Raw genomic sequence first — 18,244 nt, forward strand, 5'->3', positions numbered from 1 at the left:
GGTGGAAGGTATATTCTGGAAGTCATTTATTTTGCTGCGATATGGCAAAAAGGGGGAAATGACCTTCTGAAAACTGGGAATTGAAAATATCAAAACTTTGAATGGTTGAGGAAAACCCTGATCTTCATTTTTCTCTCTCTCCTGCCCACCCTCCAAAGGTTAAAAGAAAAAATATTGTGGTTTTAGCTCAGAAACAGAGGTGACTGACAACTGGAAGCCTATTTTGGAGGTGTTCTTACCTGCTCCAGTTGCACCTCAGTTGCACTACTTGATGGGCATGTCCTTTTGAAATGAAGACAGAATTGTGACAGACCTGAGTGTTGCCGTCACTGACAGAGCTGCAGCAGAGCTGGAGCAACTGAGAGCACCTTTGAAAATTACTGTGTGTTGACAAAGTCTTTTCTTGGCAAAGAAACCATCATCTAAGTCTCAGGAATAGAGAGGAACAAAATTTCATTACATGTAAATAATTGTCTAAAAATAGAAGCACAGATTGCTTTTCACATTAAGTTCCTTCTTCATACTAAAGTATATACCACATTAAAAAAGAAGTGACTATCAGAAGTCCAAACTGAAAAATAAATGGCCTGTATTAGCTTTGTCTGTAAAAATACTTAACAGTATTTAGGGTGAACCATTCTGAATTGAATATTCTGTATCCTCTCTTCTAGTTTGCTTCCTTATTTTAATGTATCTGAAGACATTCTCAGCCTGTTTTATTTAAAGCAAGTTTTGAAAGAGGACACTGTGGTTTATGGCCATGTGTCAGGTTTGATAGTGTTATGCCATGATTTAGCAAAGCACTTAAGCACATGTCCACATCCCACTGAATTTGGTAGGAAGTGAAGAAGCAGAGGAAAAGCCGTTTGCTGTGCAGCAAACCCCTTTCGGGGGGGGGGAGGGGAGAAAGCAATTGGGAAAAAAAAAAGGCTTTGTCTTTATATGATTATAGATCTTTTGCCAAATTCTTTAAACTAGACACAAACTCATAGATCATATTAGATCATGATTATTAAACATATTCCATCATTCAAAATGAAGTATTCTAAACTGGGCTGGTTCAGACCACTGAAATAGATCAGCTAATTATGGTACATGTGGGTGTACTGGGTAGTCATCTGACTTTTATTTTTTTAGATATCTTGCCTAGCGCCCTGCCCCCTCCCAAACCCAGCATTTTAGACACTATGATAAGTCTTCATTACATGCAGTATTAAGCCAGAGTATCAGAGTATTATTACTCATCAGCCTTTTCTAATTGCTCCTCATTTTCTGAATGCTTCATTTGATATGCCAGTGCTGAACACCAATAACTGTAAGAGAAATCAATGAGAACAGTGGATACTTGGCATATTTGCAATAGAAATGGGATGTGCGCATGACCTGGAGAAGAAAGACGGGTACCAGCACGAAGTCAAAAGACGCACCTGGGTTTTCTGTCAATCTGGTCTTGAGACAAAGCTGGGGAATGTTTCTGGGTGAAATGCTTTGAAATGAAATGTTTGGAAAGAGATGTGGGTTGTTTTCCTTTATATAAAGAATCAGGACTTTATTCTTACCAATAAACAGGTATCAAAAAGCTACTTAGTAGAACGATATTTGATTCCACTATCACAGTCTTCCCTCAATGGAAACTACCTAATTTTAAATTGTGGCTAACTATTCAGGTCACATGGGAGACATAAATTATAATTCAGTAATAATCATGGGTGGTAATTTCTTTACCACTGATTCCCTGTGTGGCCTCAAGCATGCTTTCTTTAATCTGCAGAGTGGGGACATGAATGCTTGTCTTGCAATGCAAATAATATAAGCAAGTAAGTGCTTTCTGAATGTACAATGATGAATTTTGTAGCAGCTATGCAAAAAGACCAAATTTTGTATCTCTCACTTAAAAGGATGTACAATATTGACGGTGTACAACAAATTTTTTCTGTCCTATGCATGAAGGCAAGGGCCAAGTGGAGAAAGTGTCATGGCAATCTGTAATTATAATAGAGTAACATGTAGGTAAAAGGAAGCTGAATCAAGCTAAGGTGTGTGACTTAAATGCTAGTATTTAAGCCGATCAACTCCACAACTGATGAAGTAATCTCGCCAGTAGCATTTTTGGTATGTATTTTTCTCCTCTGCATTATCTGGTCTGCTGTTGCAAGAACCTACATTTTACTCAAAAATGATACGACACGGGCGCGTTTGGATCTAAAAGCTCTGCTCTGATTCTGTAGGCCCTCCTAAAAACACTTGCATTGCTTTTCCCAAGTATGAGGAAAACCCGGGCAAGCTTACGTTGATCCCCTGAACTTCCTCTGCAGTAGCTCAGGGAAATAAAAACTTAACCTTTCCCGCTTCGTGCTGCTGTTCGTACAAATCGGGAGCCGGAGGACGGCTGATGGCAGGACATTGTCTCAGCCGGTCCTGCAGCCGCGGTGCCACTCGCCGCGGCCCAGCAGAGCGGTTCGGCCGGAGCCAGGCACCCACCCTCGGCGTCGGCGGAGCTCGGCCGGCCCGCTCCGCCTCACTCTCGTCGGGAGAGCGGGGTACCCAGGCGCCCGCTGAGAGACCCCAGCCTAGTCCCGTGCTGTGCCACTCCTAAGGCACTTATAGCTGCGGACTAAGTAGCAGGAAGCGGAGTTGCAAATTCCAATTTTAATCAACTTATTACTACAGGAATGCGTATCCACCTCTTCCCTCTGGTGACCCTATTCGAGAGGCCCCCCGGCAGCCGGGGGCTCTACCTGGCGCGGCTGAGGAGACCCGGGGCGCGGGCACCCTCAGCGGCCCGGCCTCAGGAACGCTGCGCGCTCTCCCCTCAGCGCCCCGTTCCCCTCACGGAGTGAGCAGCGCGGAAAGCGGGACAGAGGGGGCCGCGCTACCACGGGGAAACTTGCCAGGCAGGGCGGCAGCGGCGGCGACACGCTGCCCCCAGGGCGGATCGGAGATCCCCCGCCGAAGACTCAGGGCTGCCCGCAGCCCAGGGGAGGAATCCTGCGGGCCGCTCCCTGCCAGAGACCCCCCGCCCGGCGGAACGCAGAGAAGGGACAAAATGGCGCCGCGATTCAAACGCTGCGCGCTGCGTGCCGGCGGGGGGGCGGCGGGGGGGCGGTGTCCCGGCGGGGTTCACTGCGCCTGCGCCTGGAGTTGCAAGATGGCGGACAGTGCGGAACTAAAGGTAAAGCGCAGCTTCAATTCCCTTCGCGATGCTCCTCGCTGCCGCGCTCGGGGCCGCTGGGGCTGTGCTCCCCTCCGCTCCGGGGGCGAGCCGAGCCGCTGCCGGCGCCGTGCGGCGCCCCGCGGCGCTGCCTCGCCGGGGTGGCTACGGCGGCGCCCCGCCGGCAGCGGGGGCTGAGGGACGGAGCGGGGCGGGGAGCGGAGCTGTCCTCTTCTCTGCTCGCCTCCCGCCCGCCCGCTCTCCGCCGGGCAGCCCCGCCGGGCGGCAGCGGGGGAGAGCTCCCTTCAGGGCCGGTGGAGGGGGGCGGTTGGGCTCGGGCCGGGCCGTCGTGGGGGTGAGGGCGGCGGCGACGACGACGGCCGGGGGAGCCCCCGGGAGTTGCCAGCGCTGGGCAGCGCGGCTCGGCCGCCCCCGAGGCGGGGGACGGTTCCCTGGGCTCCCCGCAAAGTTTCCAGGGGACTCCGCCAGCGGCGCCGGGCGGGGAGGGAGCCCCGAGGAACGGCTCTGCCCGCCGTTGACAGGCGGCCGGCTCCTAACGAGCGCCCTCGCCGCCCGGCTGGGCGGGGGAGGGGGGGGACCTGCCGGGGGAGCCCCGCTTACCTCGCCCCGCTCCCACCCCGGTAAATAAAGGACGTCACAAGCAGATGTTGAGGAGTTACGTGATGTTAAGCTTGCGGCTGTCCCTGTCATCCTGCGAAACGCATCGAAACCTGGTGCTCCGAAGCACCCTCGAGCGAAGTTACAGCTCCCCGAGTGGGTGAAGCTGGGCGGGGAGGGGGGGTTAGATGGGAGTCTGCCTGGGGTGGAGGAAAGGGAGCAGCTCCCCGTAGCGCATCCCATCAGGTATTTTGAGGAATAGTAGTGGTGGAATAGTGGGTGGCAGGGTATGCATGCTGTGCACCAATAAAAAAAAAAAATCCAACAAAAAAGACCCCAGAAAACTTTCCAGTCACTTTGACAAGGTGTGTGGGGGTGCAAAGTCTGCCTTGCACACCTGGCGATGTATAAAAAAGTCTGAGAATTTCATTGCGGTTGTCATAGGGTCGTTATTCATCAGGAGGGCTTCTGTCTCATACTTTTAAGTTAATACAGAGAAAGACACAAATCAGAAATGTATTAAATGTGCAATGCAAACTAGAGAATATGTAAAGTATGACTAGGGAAATATTTTGTCTTTCCATAGAGTTTCGGTAGGTCTTAGTTTTCTGTGTATCAAAGGTTTCTTGTGCTTTCATTTTTAGATGCTTAAAGAGCTGTCAGGATGGAAAGAAGTATAAAATCTTGTGTGTGTTCTAACTTTTGGGGGTCTGTGTCTGCCAGGTTAGGATAAATAGATTCTCCTTTAAATCCTCCTCTGTCCTTTGTTTTTCTGGGAATCTTGCAGAGTCTATTGGTTGAGCTGTGTTGTCCCCAAGCCTTTTTTTTCAAATTGTGCTTCCCACATAATGAGGTAAAGGGTTGAGATGTGATTCCATTGTTAAACTTTTGTTAATCTTAGTGTGGCAAATGGAGTAGTGCGTTTTGGTAACTGACTTTAAGAGTTTTTGATGCACGGTAGCCAGCTTGGGTTTATGTGATGCCTTTACAAGCGAGACTGACTCAAATAGAGTTAAAAGAGAAGAGAGCTAGTTTTACTATGAAAATCAACAATTTATTGATCTTAGGAGCTTTGAAACCTGAAGCCTCACCTCTTGTCCATCGTGGAGCCTCCGGGCTCTGGGTGGGTATACTCAGGTTGGAGTGCCATTGGTCTGCACAAGTGTAGCGTAGAGGCCTCTCCTTTTCTCCTTTTCTGCAGCTTTACAGGTGGAGCTTTCGTAGAAGTGTATTTGTGTCTCCCTGTCATTCTGGACTTCTTTATTGATCCCTTTCAGAAACCTGCTTCTTGAGAACCGATAGAGAGAAATTATGATTTTTTTTTTTTTTTTTGCTTTCAAGTACTGTTTTTGCCTCAGGGATCTGAAGGGTAAATGCCAAACTGACTCGTTTATTTTCAATTTCACTTTGCTGCTCAGGATATGTTGTGGTGCTTGCAAGCTGGGATTGTAGGATGGTAGCACTGCATTCTGTGAAAAGTTGTTGTTGGGTTTTTTTTGGTAGCTATGGGGGCTTTGCAGTTTACATAAAAAAATAGTTACTTCATAAATTCATGTTTTGAAGAATTCCAATACATTATTTTCTTTTCTTTAGACTGTACAAAGAGGTGTGTGGGTGTGTCCTTCTCTATCAGGAAGAAGAGGGAAAGACAAGGGGGCATGAAATTTCTGCTTAGAGTTTGTAGTTGTCACATACTGGTTTTCCAGAAGTAGTGCAGCTCAGTTATTAGGTACTGGATGAGGTGAGTGCTCCTTGGAAAAATGTGGCTAATGGAAAGCTTTTATATCGTAGTTGGGTGCAGTGGGTATTTTTAAGCAGGAATGCATCTCCAGAAAACGTGTCTTTAAATTCTTTCTTTTTTTGAAAGTTGAAAGGTAACCGAGGGAGGGTTTGTGATTAAGACTCTGCTATTTGAAGAATGAACAGTGAAGTCCTCTAATTATTTTAATTTTCTTAGGTAAAGTCTTTTCACCTCTCTCCTTTCATTAATTAGCAAATGGCATTGATTTCAGATTTAGTGACCTTTAAAAACTAAAATAAAATGTAATAGTTGCACAGTAACTCACTTGCCTTGCCATATAGTCTGTCAGAAAAACTTAGTCAAGTTTCTAAAACTTTCTTGCCTTCCTGTGTAAAGAACCATGGGGGTATATGTGGGTAATGTACACACATGTAAATTGGGGAGTGTGATATAACAGGTGGTGTTACCAAATGCACAAAGTAAATGAAATAAAAGTTCTTGCTTCCTCCAGAAAAAGTGATCATTCTTACTTGCCATAATTTTCATAGAATTCTAAATCATGAAATAGCGTTTCCTGTAATGTATTTTCTTACCATGATCAAGAGTATTTCAGTCTCTTGCCCCATTTGAGAATGTTTGTCCTGTTGGGAATAAAAAAATCAGATAAATCAAACATAGTTTGCAGATCCCAGACTTGTAAGGTTACTGAATTCTTTGGGACTCTTGAAGGTTTGGATAAATTGAACCAGTATGTTTTCATTTCTGCTGATGAAACAAGGTAACCGAAAGTCTGTTTTTCTGTGGATTACCTCCCTAACTCTATAGGCTGAGGCATATGTGAATTTTCCTCATCTTAATTACTATTCCTGTATAATTGCATACAGACTCTAATTTATCTCAAGGTAAGCTATTTAAAGCTCTTTCTAATTGGAAGGAGTACACTTGAGTGATTAAATCTTTCCTTCAATATTTCTTACATCTCTTTAAATTGGTTATTAGATTGTTGTGATCTTTGCCTTCTACTCAAGTCTTTTGGAAATCATTACACAGTTTGCAATAATCAATTCAATTATACATGGATCAAAGAATGAAAAAGAAAAGCTTATGTTCTAGTATTGTCATTCTTGATACTGTCCTAAGAAGCTGGTTTGGAAAGCACATGCTGGGAGGTTTTCTCCTTTGTTCTCTCTCCTTTTAAGAAAGTGCCTTTGGGGATTGAAGAGATCCCTGGTGTGTTTCTTGTTAGACACAATTTATACTTAAAAAAAAAAAGTGAGCCTAGAGTTTGAATGAAAATTCATAATAGCATTTCCACACAATGGTGATGAAAACAAACCATTTAAAAATACTCAGTTGGGAAATACTGCCTGCCCGCCCCCCCCCCCCCCCCCAAATACAGGGAAGCAGTTTTTTGAGGGGGAGAGGCTAGTAGCACAGCTTCCAGGTGGTGGTAATAGTGACAAATGGATCTCCGGTATGGAAATGCAGTTGTGTTAAATTGCATCTCCGGTATGGAAATGCAGTTGTGTTAAATTGCATTGTCAATGCTAATAATCGTAAGCTACCTATTTCAGTGTTCAATTAGAATTTTAGTCTTCTGTAATATGAACTATTTTTGCTTAATCCTTTTTTAAGTTGTTGGGGTTGCGTGTTTCTGTGATTAAAGTCAATATAATCCACTTCTCATTGTTATCTCAGTCCATGGATTACGTTATTTTCATGCCTGTAATTTGTTGTATGTCAGTATAATTGTATTTTTAACTGTATTTTGGTCTAGGTACCTTTTTTGAGCTTTTGGTCTTCAACACTGGATTGCGGATATCAGATAAATAAAATTGGCAGCTGTGCATCACTGCTTAACTGTCAAAGCCCCAATCCATAACACTTCTTTATTGCCAATAAAAAACAGATTGCATGTTGTGTACACGTAAACATACTGTCAGCACACTTCTAGTATAAACCCCCCACGAACATTAGGTGCCATCCTGGAAGTATTTGTAGGCCTGTGCAGGTGAAATTCTTATTCCTTGACACTTGTGAGAAGGAAGGAAGGTATAAGAACCTGTGGCTCATAGTAGTTATTTTTAATGGATTTACAGTTAATTTCTCTTTTGGTTATAAAGGTATTTAGAAATTACAGTTAAAAGGCTTAGAAGCTAAGAAGCGGGTAGAAGATGCATCTTATTTAGCTTTATTCCATGAGAATAAGAGAAAAATGTTACCCTAGGGAGGGGAAGAGCTCAGGACTGCTTGGCCATTGATAAGAATGTTTATGGATCAGACAGACACATAAGACAAATATTTAAAAGCATCCCATGAAGCAGGGTGTAGACGGTTAAGATATCTTCAGATACTGCAGTTATTTATAGGGATGTAGATGACTGGTATGGTTTATACTCTGACCTGCATTCATATAGAGCACAAAGATAAGTGCAGACTTGTCACTAATGTGTTTGGCATGGTGGATTTTAGTTCCTGTAATCGGTTCTCGTAGAAGTCAACATCTGATCGTTTTTCTCTTTAGTGCCATTATAGTGAAAAACAAAACAGAACTTCCAAACACTTGAGACGTGAGTGCTCCCTGTAATTGTTCTGAGATACCCCCAGCTCTCTCCGATCCTCGGAGTGCCTAGCTGCTGCATTTCTCTGAAGCGTCTCTTGTAATCCTTGTTGACTGTAGTAATACTCACGAGTGAGTTCGGGACTGAACACCAGGGTTAGTTGGCTGGTGGACTCCATCAGCGTGGGGTTCATTGGTCTCTGCTGAAACTATTGAATTTGAAGTAATAGTACCTTTATTGCTGTGAATCAACATTTTGAAAGGGTTACTTTGTGGGGCCTTGGGATCACCCAGTGTCCCAGAGGATTTGTGGCTGGAAAACGGATTGGATCTCTTGCAGCTTTTCTCTTACATGGTGATACTGGTGTTTGGCCCTTTGGCTCCATAAGGAAAGAATTCTACCTACAAACCTTAAGTTGTCTCAGAAATGGTTGTTTAATTTTGCTGCTGTGCCTCCACTGTAGAAACTTTTGCTTTGATGAAAGATGTTACAGATGCCCTTCTAATGGACAAATGCTTTATCGCCCTCCATAAAAAGTAGTAAAAGCCTTCTGAAAGCCACAATTTCAGTGAAGAATGCAAACATGGTTTTTATGTTAAAAAGTTGTTGATAAATACTTTGTGTGTCTTTTGTAGTCCAGCTGCCTCAGCTCATGCTGTCCCCTGTAAGTAAGAACTTCACCTCTGGTTAACACACAAATATGCCTGCAAGAATCACAGAGAAATTTTTGCCCTGTTCTTTAGGGGGGAGAAAAGGGAAAATGTATTGTTTGGGTGACTGCTGTGACACACGCTTGGGCAGCTGAATTTCGGAATCCTCTTGATCAAGCTCGGGTATTGATTGTCTCATTGCTCTGTCACTATTCCAGCTCTGTGTAGACCAATAAACGCTAGGAGTGTTGGTTTGGGCTTTTAAAAATGAAGATGGTTGGATTTTATGATGCAAAAATTGCATGTAGTACCTTCGATGGTGGTCTGTTCATGAAAATAAATGCCTTTCTTAAAAGTAGATTCTTTTGCTAGTTAAAGGGAGGGGGGATGAGGAGAAGAAAGGAGCTCCAGTAGCTTATAAAAGGGTGCTTATTTCTGTAATTTTACTCAACACTATCAAAGCCATTTTGAGCAACTAGTCACTGCTGTAAAATTTGGCTATTTCAAAGTAAATTAGAAGCTTTGGGGCTACAACAAAAAGTAGAAGATGTTAAACCTTTGAAAATGAGAATATATAGAGTTGAAGATGGGGACGGGAGATGTTAGTTTACCTAGCCTTGTTCTGATCTTCCAAATTTTCAATAGCCACCAGAACCAAATTAAACCAGGTAACATTATTTTATTGTTCTCTGTGTGCTGTGTCTCTGTGTCTGTGGTACAGACCTTTCTATTGTCATTTCTTTTCTTGCTGTTTTGCTGAGACTCCTGCGTCTGTTGCAGCTGTATTGATCCAGGAGTTTGTCAGCAATTTGCTTAATCTTACTTTCCTGTTGGGATTAGGGATGGGTATAGATGTACTGCCATGTCTCCCCTGTTATATTCTGTCCCTTAGCATATACTGGAGGGATACCAGAGTGCTTTGTAAGCAAGCATTGTATTCCAAGACTAGGGGAGAGTAAGAATTAGCAGAAGGTGGGTATTATGGGGCTTGTCTAGAATATATGAAACAAAGAAATGAAAAGGTAGTATACAATTAGACCAAAGGTCAACCTAAGTTTGACCTTTATGTCTATAGGAGATGATATACAAGAGATTTGTATAGGAAGTGGCATGATAATTAATGGAGAAGGAAAAGAAGCCTTTTAAAGCCATTGCTTGGTAAGGATAGAGTCCTAGGCTCTACAGCAGAGCAAAGACTCTGTGGGTATGCTAAAGTTTATTTAGCGTGGAAGGTAGGTAAGTGTTACTTGCTTTATGTGCATCACCGAAGATTGCTCTGTAGTGAACTTCCTTGTTTTGTTTAGGAAATGGTAATGAGCTTTCTGGATACATGCTAATAAACACATATGAGTTCTGCCTCCTCTCTGCTTCTGCCAGGACTGCATGGGCTGTAGGAAATGCTTCAGTTGTCATTTTCCATCTTAGAAGTACGTCTAACAGCAGGAGAGAGTAAGAAAGGGGGAATTTCAATCTCTACTCTGCTTTGGAGGTGATACGCAGCCAACAACTTTTCCAGAATAGTAAGCTGTGAAGCATCCCTTTATCTCTGTAGATATTTTCTTCCCTATGCCTTGCATGTCTGTAGTGTATACTAAGAGTGCTTTTTCCCCAGTTTCCAGCCCAGGTATGATTTGTTGTGCTGAATTCTTCAAGAGTTCAGTAGGACTCTCCTGTTAGCTTTTCTTGGTGTTATTTTCAGTTTGACATCTAGTTGCTCCCTTGATCCTGACCATAGATTGTTTGGTAATTTTGGTTGGAAGGGACCTTGGGAAATCTCCAGTCCAACCTCCCGCTCAAAGCAGGATCAGCTATGAGGTCAGAATAGGTCACTCAGGACTTTATGCAGTCTGGTCTTAAACCTCCAAGGATGGAGACTGCACAACCTCTGTGGGCAACGTCTTCCATGGCTTAACTGTTCTCATGGTAAAAACAGTTTTGTTTTGTTTTGTTTTTTTATATCCAGCCTGAACCTCTTATTTCAGCTTGTGCCTGTTGTCTCACATTCTCCTGCTGTGGACCTCTGTGAAGATCATGGCTCTGTTTTCTCAGTGACATGAGAAAATGTTGGACATGTCCTTCACACGTTGGAAGGTTCCCATTAGGTTCTTCCAAAGCCTTCTCTTTGCCAGGCTGAATAAGCCCTGTTCCCCCAGCCTCTTGCCAGATCATCTTGCTGTACCTCACATCTTTGACAATAAGATACCAGCAGCTTGTTTGGGGATGGGATTTGGGCAGATGATTCCATGCTACAGATGTAGTTCTTGAGGATTTTTTACTCCTGTGGATTTCTGTTGGTGGAGATGTATTACAAAATCCTTAACATCCTCAGAAATGTGCAAAAGTAGTTCCTGAGTCTGTTGACTGGTATCAGTGGAAAAGGTGGAGGTTGCTTCAAAAAATTAGCTTTCAAAAGCGGTGAATCTTCTGAGGGCAGATGATGACAGACAGTAGGTAGGCATCTCTTCACCAGGAGGCTCCATAGGATTCTTGTCCATTTTGAAAATTGGTATACCAAGCTTTCCCACTCTTTCCCTCTCTCCCATTAAATGCATGGTTATTAAACAGATGGAAAACTGAGCTCAGTCTCCTTACTCTGCTTGGTTGCAGCATTGCCTTCACTTCCTGAAGATGCATCTTTTGTGGCCACAGCCATTCGAGTGTGCAAACATATGTGATAAATGTTCTCAGAAATTTGTGTTGGGCAGGAGTTAAGTCATAATCTTTGGGCAGAGCTGAGATTAGAGGCCCGGTTTTCTAAGATGGGTTTATACTAGGAAAAAACCAGTTCTCTTCCAGAGATGACAAAGTGTAAAACTACAGAGTGCTTTAGGTACACTAGAATTTTATGTTGAAGCTGTAGGGGTTTGTATTCACAGTGGTTCTTCCACTGGGCACATACTCAAGCTGCCAGCCACAATTGTGGCTTTACCTTTCCATACTGTACAGCTCATTATTGAGCAGCTGTAGGATCCATTGTATGCAGGTGGTGTTGTTTGCAATAGGGTGCCTTAGGTCCATCAGATTTCAGCCTTGGCCCTCTTCACTGTGTATTTGCTTGATGCTGCTGTTCTTGAGGCTCCCAAGGGGGGGCAGATCAGCAGCTGAGCCAAAAGGCAGAGTTTAGGAAAATAATTTATCCCTAGTTGCTTCTGGGATTAAAATTGATCCTGTGTATCTCTGCAGAACAACTGGTAGTCCTGGGAGTCATTTCACTGGTCTAGTCTAATCTTGGTCCTTCTGCATATTGGTTTGATCAGCATAGCCATCTATGCAAGGTTCCTCCAGCTTTGTTTTGCATGCGTCAGTGCCAGAGCTTCCTCCTGAGAAAGTGCATCTTTTTTCTTAAGAAGAGCATCTCAGCTTTTTTTTGCTGTGTAAGCAGATAGCTTACTTTCACTGTCCAGCCACATGAAATTTACTGTGCCTTAAAGCGGGACAGTCATTTGAGAATCGGGGCTGAAACTTCCTGCTTACCTTCATGTACAGTCTTCTGCAAGATGTTCCTCCTGCCCTCTGTGTAGAGCAGGGTCTGAACTTAGCAAGGCTGCTCTGTTCAGCTTTTCAAATGAAACCATTATTAGTTCACATGCAAAATAGAGTATAGAATGGAAATAGCAGTGAACATAGTTTTGCTTGGCAATTTAGCATAGGTGCAGCTCACTAGTATTTATTTTTTTAAAAAGTAGATATAAGCAGGGGCCAAATACAATAGGGATAACATGTTTGGTTCAGGTGAAACCTCTAATCTGAGCCACAGGAGTGTGTTGTAAAAAGTTGTGTGGATGAGAATGTTTTCTGATACATTAATTTCTCATATTGTTTCTTGAGACTCCCTTGACAAAATGATCTCACTTCTGTGCAGATGTTGTATCTTGTTTCCCTGGTGCAAAATAAGAGTCTTTGAAACTGTCCAAGTATTTGTGTAGATTTTCATCTTATTGAAAAATCTGTTAGAGACAGCTCTGCTAAGGCTATCTGTGGAGTTGTTAGTGCACCTATAAATATATTGCACCAAAATGAGAAATGTAGAAACTTCAGCAGCGGTACAGAAACAAAGCTGTTCTTTTCTGTAGGTTCCGTGTCGATTTAGCAGTATCTCGTCAGTGAATCTGCTGAGGCCACTTGATGGCAGGGCTTCAAATTTTTTTAATCAAGTATCAGAACTGTTGTCAGTTTGAATTAAAAGTATTTTAGATAACGTTTTTCTAAAGGGTGTACACACAGGTTTTCATTCAGTTAATTTCCACTTTTGCCTCTTTGGTGTTAAAATTTGACTCAGTTGAGAAGTAACATTTTTAGAGGCTCTTGACAATGTCACTTGGGTTACTGAGGAAATGGCTAAAAATAAATATGCATAATAAACTGAATCTTAAGAATGTAAAAGTAGCTGTACTGGTTCAGACCAAGGGTCCATCTGGCTCAGTATTTTCTCCTACAGCTTCCAGAAGTGAGTGTGTAGGGAAAAATGAAAACAGGACAAAGTATGAGAGATAACTGTCACCTCCCTGCAATATTCTCCTGGTCTCCAGCCATTTTCAGCTCAGTCCTCTGAATGCAATGGGGGCTACTAGCTGGACAAGCCATAATAAATCTATTTGCCAAGTGCCTGTCCAGGTTCCTCTTGAACCTATATAGGCTTATTTTGTTCACAGTGTTTTGGTAGGGATTTCTGTTGTTCTGCTGCTTGCTATGTGAGGAGCCTTCTCATTTTGTTTTGAGTCTGATTCCAGCCAGCTTCATCCACTGGTCACTATATTGTGTAATGAAAGAGCCTGAACAGCTGATCCCTGTCCACTCTCCTTGTGCTGTTCATGGTTTTCTAGATTGCTGTCATATATCTGTGCCCATGTTCTCTATTTTTTTTATGTTGAAAAGTCTTAGCTTTTGCTATTTCTTAATTAGGGAAGTCATGCTGGACTTCTGTTATCCTTCTGTGAACATTTCCACTTCTAATATGTGTGTGTGTGTATATATATTTTTTTTTAAGATCAGATAATCAAAACCTTGAGACACTTTGAGATCTGGGTGAACCAGGGATTTATATAGTATATAATGATTTCTCATTTGCTCTCTGTTCCCTTTCTAATGATTTCTAACAATGATTTGTGTGTTTGACTGCTACTGAGCTGATGTTTTCATATGTCTGTTTATCTTGGGCCCAGGAGCTTGCTCTAGTGTGGTAAAGGTCATCCCAGAGCCCATCACTTTGTATGTAAAGCTAGCTCTGTCTGGTCTGGTTTTCCCCATAGGCATCACTTTACATTTATGTACATGAATTGCTCTGTCACTGAGGTCTTTCACTGATTCTGCAGTTTGCCTTCATCCTTACAACCTTGTCATATTGTTAGCAACTTTGTCACCCCACTGATCACTTCATTTTCTAGGTCGTTAACGAATAGGTTAAGCTACATGTGCCAGCACAGGCCCTTGCAGAACTCCATGCATGACCTTCCTCTATTGTTTGGTCTTGGAACAACTCGGAAACATTGGTAATAGAAGAACTTTGAAGAGCAAGCTAAGGATCTATGGCCTGCTTTTTTAAAAAGAACAGTATTAATGCTGTAAGAATATCCAGCTTGTGTGTGCGGACTGGATTTTCATAGTTTCCTTTGTCCTGTACTATTCTGTTGTTTTTAAACATATGTAGAACTCTGAGGTGGTGCCAAGCTGTTTTAAGGGGAAGCAGAGATGTGTTGAAACTTGTTTCCTATGTTCAGTTAACTAGAAAAGTTTTCTAAAAATGTGCCTTTGTTTTTCAGAGTACATTCACATAGCTTAGTAAAGGGCTCAAGCTAAATATTAGTTGATTAACTGCAATGACTCCTTCATTCCTTGGGCTTGTGCATGACTGATGTCTTGATGCCTCTATTTTTATTTTTTCCCCAGTACTGGACTGGCCTTTGCTTTTGACATAGAGGCTGAGCAAGGTTGTGAAGTAATACGATGCTTACAACATCCTTACCTGGAAGTGGAAGCTATATGTTACTTAGTGAGTCTTATCAGGAGGCAAAAGGGTGAAGACACTTCGTACTAAAATGCTAGGCTGAAACCCAGAAAATGCTTCGTTTTGTCATGAGATCCTAAATAATCTGCCCCCTGCCCTGGTCCCTTGGCCCGTATATGTAAAAAGGGACCGGTAGAGTATAAATTCATGAACATGTGAGAGTCATTCAAATTACGTTAATGAGCTGCAAAAGCCTTGTATATATGCAAATTCCTATTCAGAGTGGGATTTGGATGAGTGTGGTTAATGAGGTGGGGCAGTAGTTTGGTCAGTAAGGATGAAAAGGAGCAGTGACTGGAGCAGCATCCTCCCTCTGCCCCACGAGTGGTGTGGGAGTTTGGGGGGAGGCAGCTCACTGCAGGGTGGGAAAAGTGAGGGAGTGTTTGTATCTGCAGTCAGTACTGCAGAAACACTGCACGTTTTCTGTTTTCACTTGGTCAGGATTTCCATGGAAGTTTTAACTTTGCTATCAAAGTTTTCTTAGGCAGCTCTTTCAATACTGGTTGTTCTTGTGGCTGAAGCCAAGTTAAATGCAGTATCGTTTTTGGAGTTTACTTGCAATAGTTTTCATGTATTTTAAATCATAGGTGTGGCTGAAACTTGGCTTCTAAAAATGTTCATTCCATCAAGCAGTTTGTTTCCATGCAGGGCAGGGGTTATTGTGTGAATAGATTAATTGAATTCAGTCTTACTTTGGTTATAAGAAAAATACAGTGCTTGAAGGATGAGGTGATGAGGAGAGGGACAGTGTATAAAATTGATGGCACCGGGAAATGAAATACCTCTCTTCCCACTGAGCAAGCGTCCTTAGTATCTCTCCTTAACGTGCCAGTGTGACTGTGAAAGAAATATTCCTATAGGCCTTGTCTGTGCTATATGTGGGCCAGGAAAGTATTGCATAAAGGATGTATTCTTAGCTTTCTAACGCGCTCTTAATGTTTTGTCCTGGGATTAATCATTGTGAGCTAATGGGTTCTTAAGCACTGCATGCTTGTCTTCCAGCCTGTAGGTAACACAATGCAGCTAATACATGTAAAAATACAGTTTTCTGGTGTGGATGGCACTGGGAGGAGGAAGGACGGAGTAGCCCAAATTCTGAGGGGTGAAGTAGGATGTGGAGTTAGGATCAGCTTTGTCAGGAGTCTAGGCCTTGCCTAAATTGCATCTTCTCAGTTTGTCTCTGGCTGCCTGTTGTCATTTGAAACTTTTTTTTTTATCCTCTTTTGAATGCTGAAGAAAAGCAGGAAGGTCTGCTTCCTCTCCTATTATTCCATCATCTTTTTGCATTTTTACATAGTGAGAAGAAACCAGTCGTTGTGGGTGATATGAAAAACTGAGCTTCCTGCTTTCTCTTTCTTTGTCCCCATGCCTCTTTTAGATGTCTTCCCCAGGATATGCATTCAGCATTTGGCACTGCTGCTGCCCCGTTGCTCTCTTTCCAAGCTGCGCTAGTACTTGGAATGAAATCAGTGTGATTCTTGACAGTCTTACTGATGCTTTAGTGTCGTGAGTAGCAGCCAAAGAAGTCATCCACGTCTCATTAACTTGACTGACCTAGGATCTTAAATCCCTCTCTGTGGGAACGAGGTTGAGTACTGACATAGTAAGAGTTTTGAAATGGGACATGAACTGCTGACTGCCAGTATTTTCACCTGGGCTTGGACAAGTGACAGAAGTTTTTTTTTATCCAGCTACTGATTTCTTTTCTGCAATAATGAATGTATTTTGGCACTTCAAAATTGATCTGTCTCAATATGTGATGTAAATGTTAATTTATGTCATGTTGTTGCATGTAATAAATAATCACATTTTTTAATGCATCTGTACAGTTAGGAATAAATTAGGCTTTCGTGTTCATTTAACTTCTCTATAAATAGTCAGACCTATAATTTGTGTTTCCTATTGTGCTGCGACAGACAATAGCTCTTCAGAGTTTGAAAAACTGACTTTTCTTGAATTACTGGGTGGCTACATGTGGTTCATGCATAGTTTTCCTGCTAGCACTTTGCTATTATGTGGCTACTCTCTATTCTAGATACCTTGTTGAGAGAAAAAAATGAGCTAGCATAGATAAGAGTGATTTTACTGGGTGGTGTTCTGATCTGGTTGCATAGCCCTTTGTGTTCCTAGGGTGGTCATAGGTAGTCATGTTCCACTGACGAAGCATTCCCACATTGATGCCCTCTTCTCCTGTCCACCTCTGCCCATGTTTCTGAGGTTTACAGTATGTATTTTGCAATTATTTGCCTTTTTGGAGTGACTGTAGGACCAGATATGTTGTATATCTCATTTGTAGTTCTTGATTCCCTTCTCTGACTTTGCCTTTGGTTCTGAAAAATACTCTTATCCACAGAATCTGAGGCTGGAAGGGACCTTCCAAGGTTGTCTAGCCTACTAGTTCCTGCAAATACGCTTATTCAGCTGAAGCTGCATGAAGAGCTCTTCATCTGTAGTGATGCCCAAGTTCCTCTCCTGAACCATCAGCTACCTAATGAGAAAAACACGTGCAAAATTTAGGTTTTCTTCCAATTTTGACTGCTTTGTGTTTAGCAACTTTGAATTTCATATGCAGTTATCTCTTAACTTGATGAAAGTTGATGACTGGGAGGGCCATGTAAACATGTGAATGCTATTTCTTGGTCTTGCTTTTAGACTGGTGCCTAAAAACCTGAACCTGTTGGTTCACAGATAGATGCTTTGATAAAATATAAAGAGATAGTAATTCTTCTTAGACCAACTGATACGGTTGAAAAACATTTCAGATGTGCAAATTCTTTCTCTAAATATAATAAAAAGTATTACTTTCCATCAAACATTGCCTGTCTTGCATCCTTTTGTTTATGGCCACTGCAATATTGATAGATAAAATATGGGAAGCAGAGAAGTGTTCAACAGCTAAGGAACAGAGAAAGGAGTCTTAGTCCTTTGGTCTCCAGCAAACATCTAAGACAAGATTTTTCTAGGAAGGACTAGGACTAAGCAAGCAGAGTGCAAAGAACTAGGATCATCTCTGCTTTGTAACGATGGCTTGTGTTTCAGAAATAAGTAGAGGAAAGGCAAGAGATTGGGTGTTTTCCTCCTGAAAGAGGAGGAAGACTTGAGCAGAGAAAACGCTTATCTTGCCTGCACTTTATGAAGACTTAGAAAAACTGCACTAAAGGAGTGATTTTGAAGAGCTTCACTAGAACATGCTTGAAATCAATACTTCATCAAAGTAGACGCCAATTGATGATAATCTATGCTATGAGAACGTTGATGTATGAAACTTGGGGCTTCCCTTTCTTTCATGCCGTCATGGTTAGGCAGTCTTCACAGAACTAGTGAGAAGATACGTGGTACGTGTAGTGTGCCTTACCTGATACTCTGAGGAACAGTAATTTAAAAGGAAGATTTCTTAGTACTGTTCAAGCTTTTAATTCATCTCGATGACTTTGCTATATGACTACTTAAAAAAGAAGTATGTGGTTTGGCTTCCTTATGTAATTTCTATACATGAATTTGAGGACCTTGTGAAATAAA

General features: G+C 42.5%; 1 protein-coding gene across 2 annotated transcripts in view; it reads left to right on the forward strand.

Moving 5' to 3' along the window:
- Window positions 1-3,031: 3,031 nt before the first annotated feature.
- The window catches only part of PIAS1 (protein inhibitor of activated STAT 1), a 63,517-nt gene continuing 48,304 nt past the window's right edge, over window positions 3,032-18,244 (forward strand). Inside the window, exon 1 of one of the 2 annotated variants that reach the window (XM_069798659.1) lies at window positions 3,032-3,172. In XM_069798659.1, coding sequence (XP_069654760.1) covers window positions 3,047-3,172 — 126 coding nt within the window. In that variant the 5' untranslated portion in view covers window positions 3,032-3,046. The remainder of the gene's footprint in view (window positions 3,173-18,244) is intronic. The other variant, XM_069798660.1, reaches the window with a different exon arrangement.

Source organism: Haliaeetus albicilla, chromosome 12 (assembly GCF_947461875.1).
Source record: "Haliaeetus albicilla chromosome 12, bHalAlb1.1, whole genome shotgun sequence".
Classification (NCBI taxonomy): Eukaryota; Metazoa; Chordata; class Aves; order Accipitriformes; family Accipitridae; genus Haliaeetus; species Haliaeetus albicilla.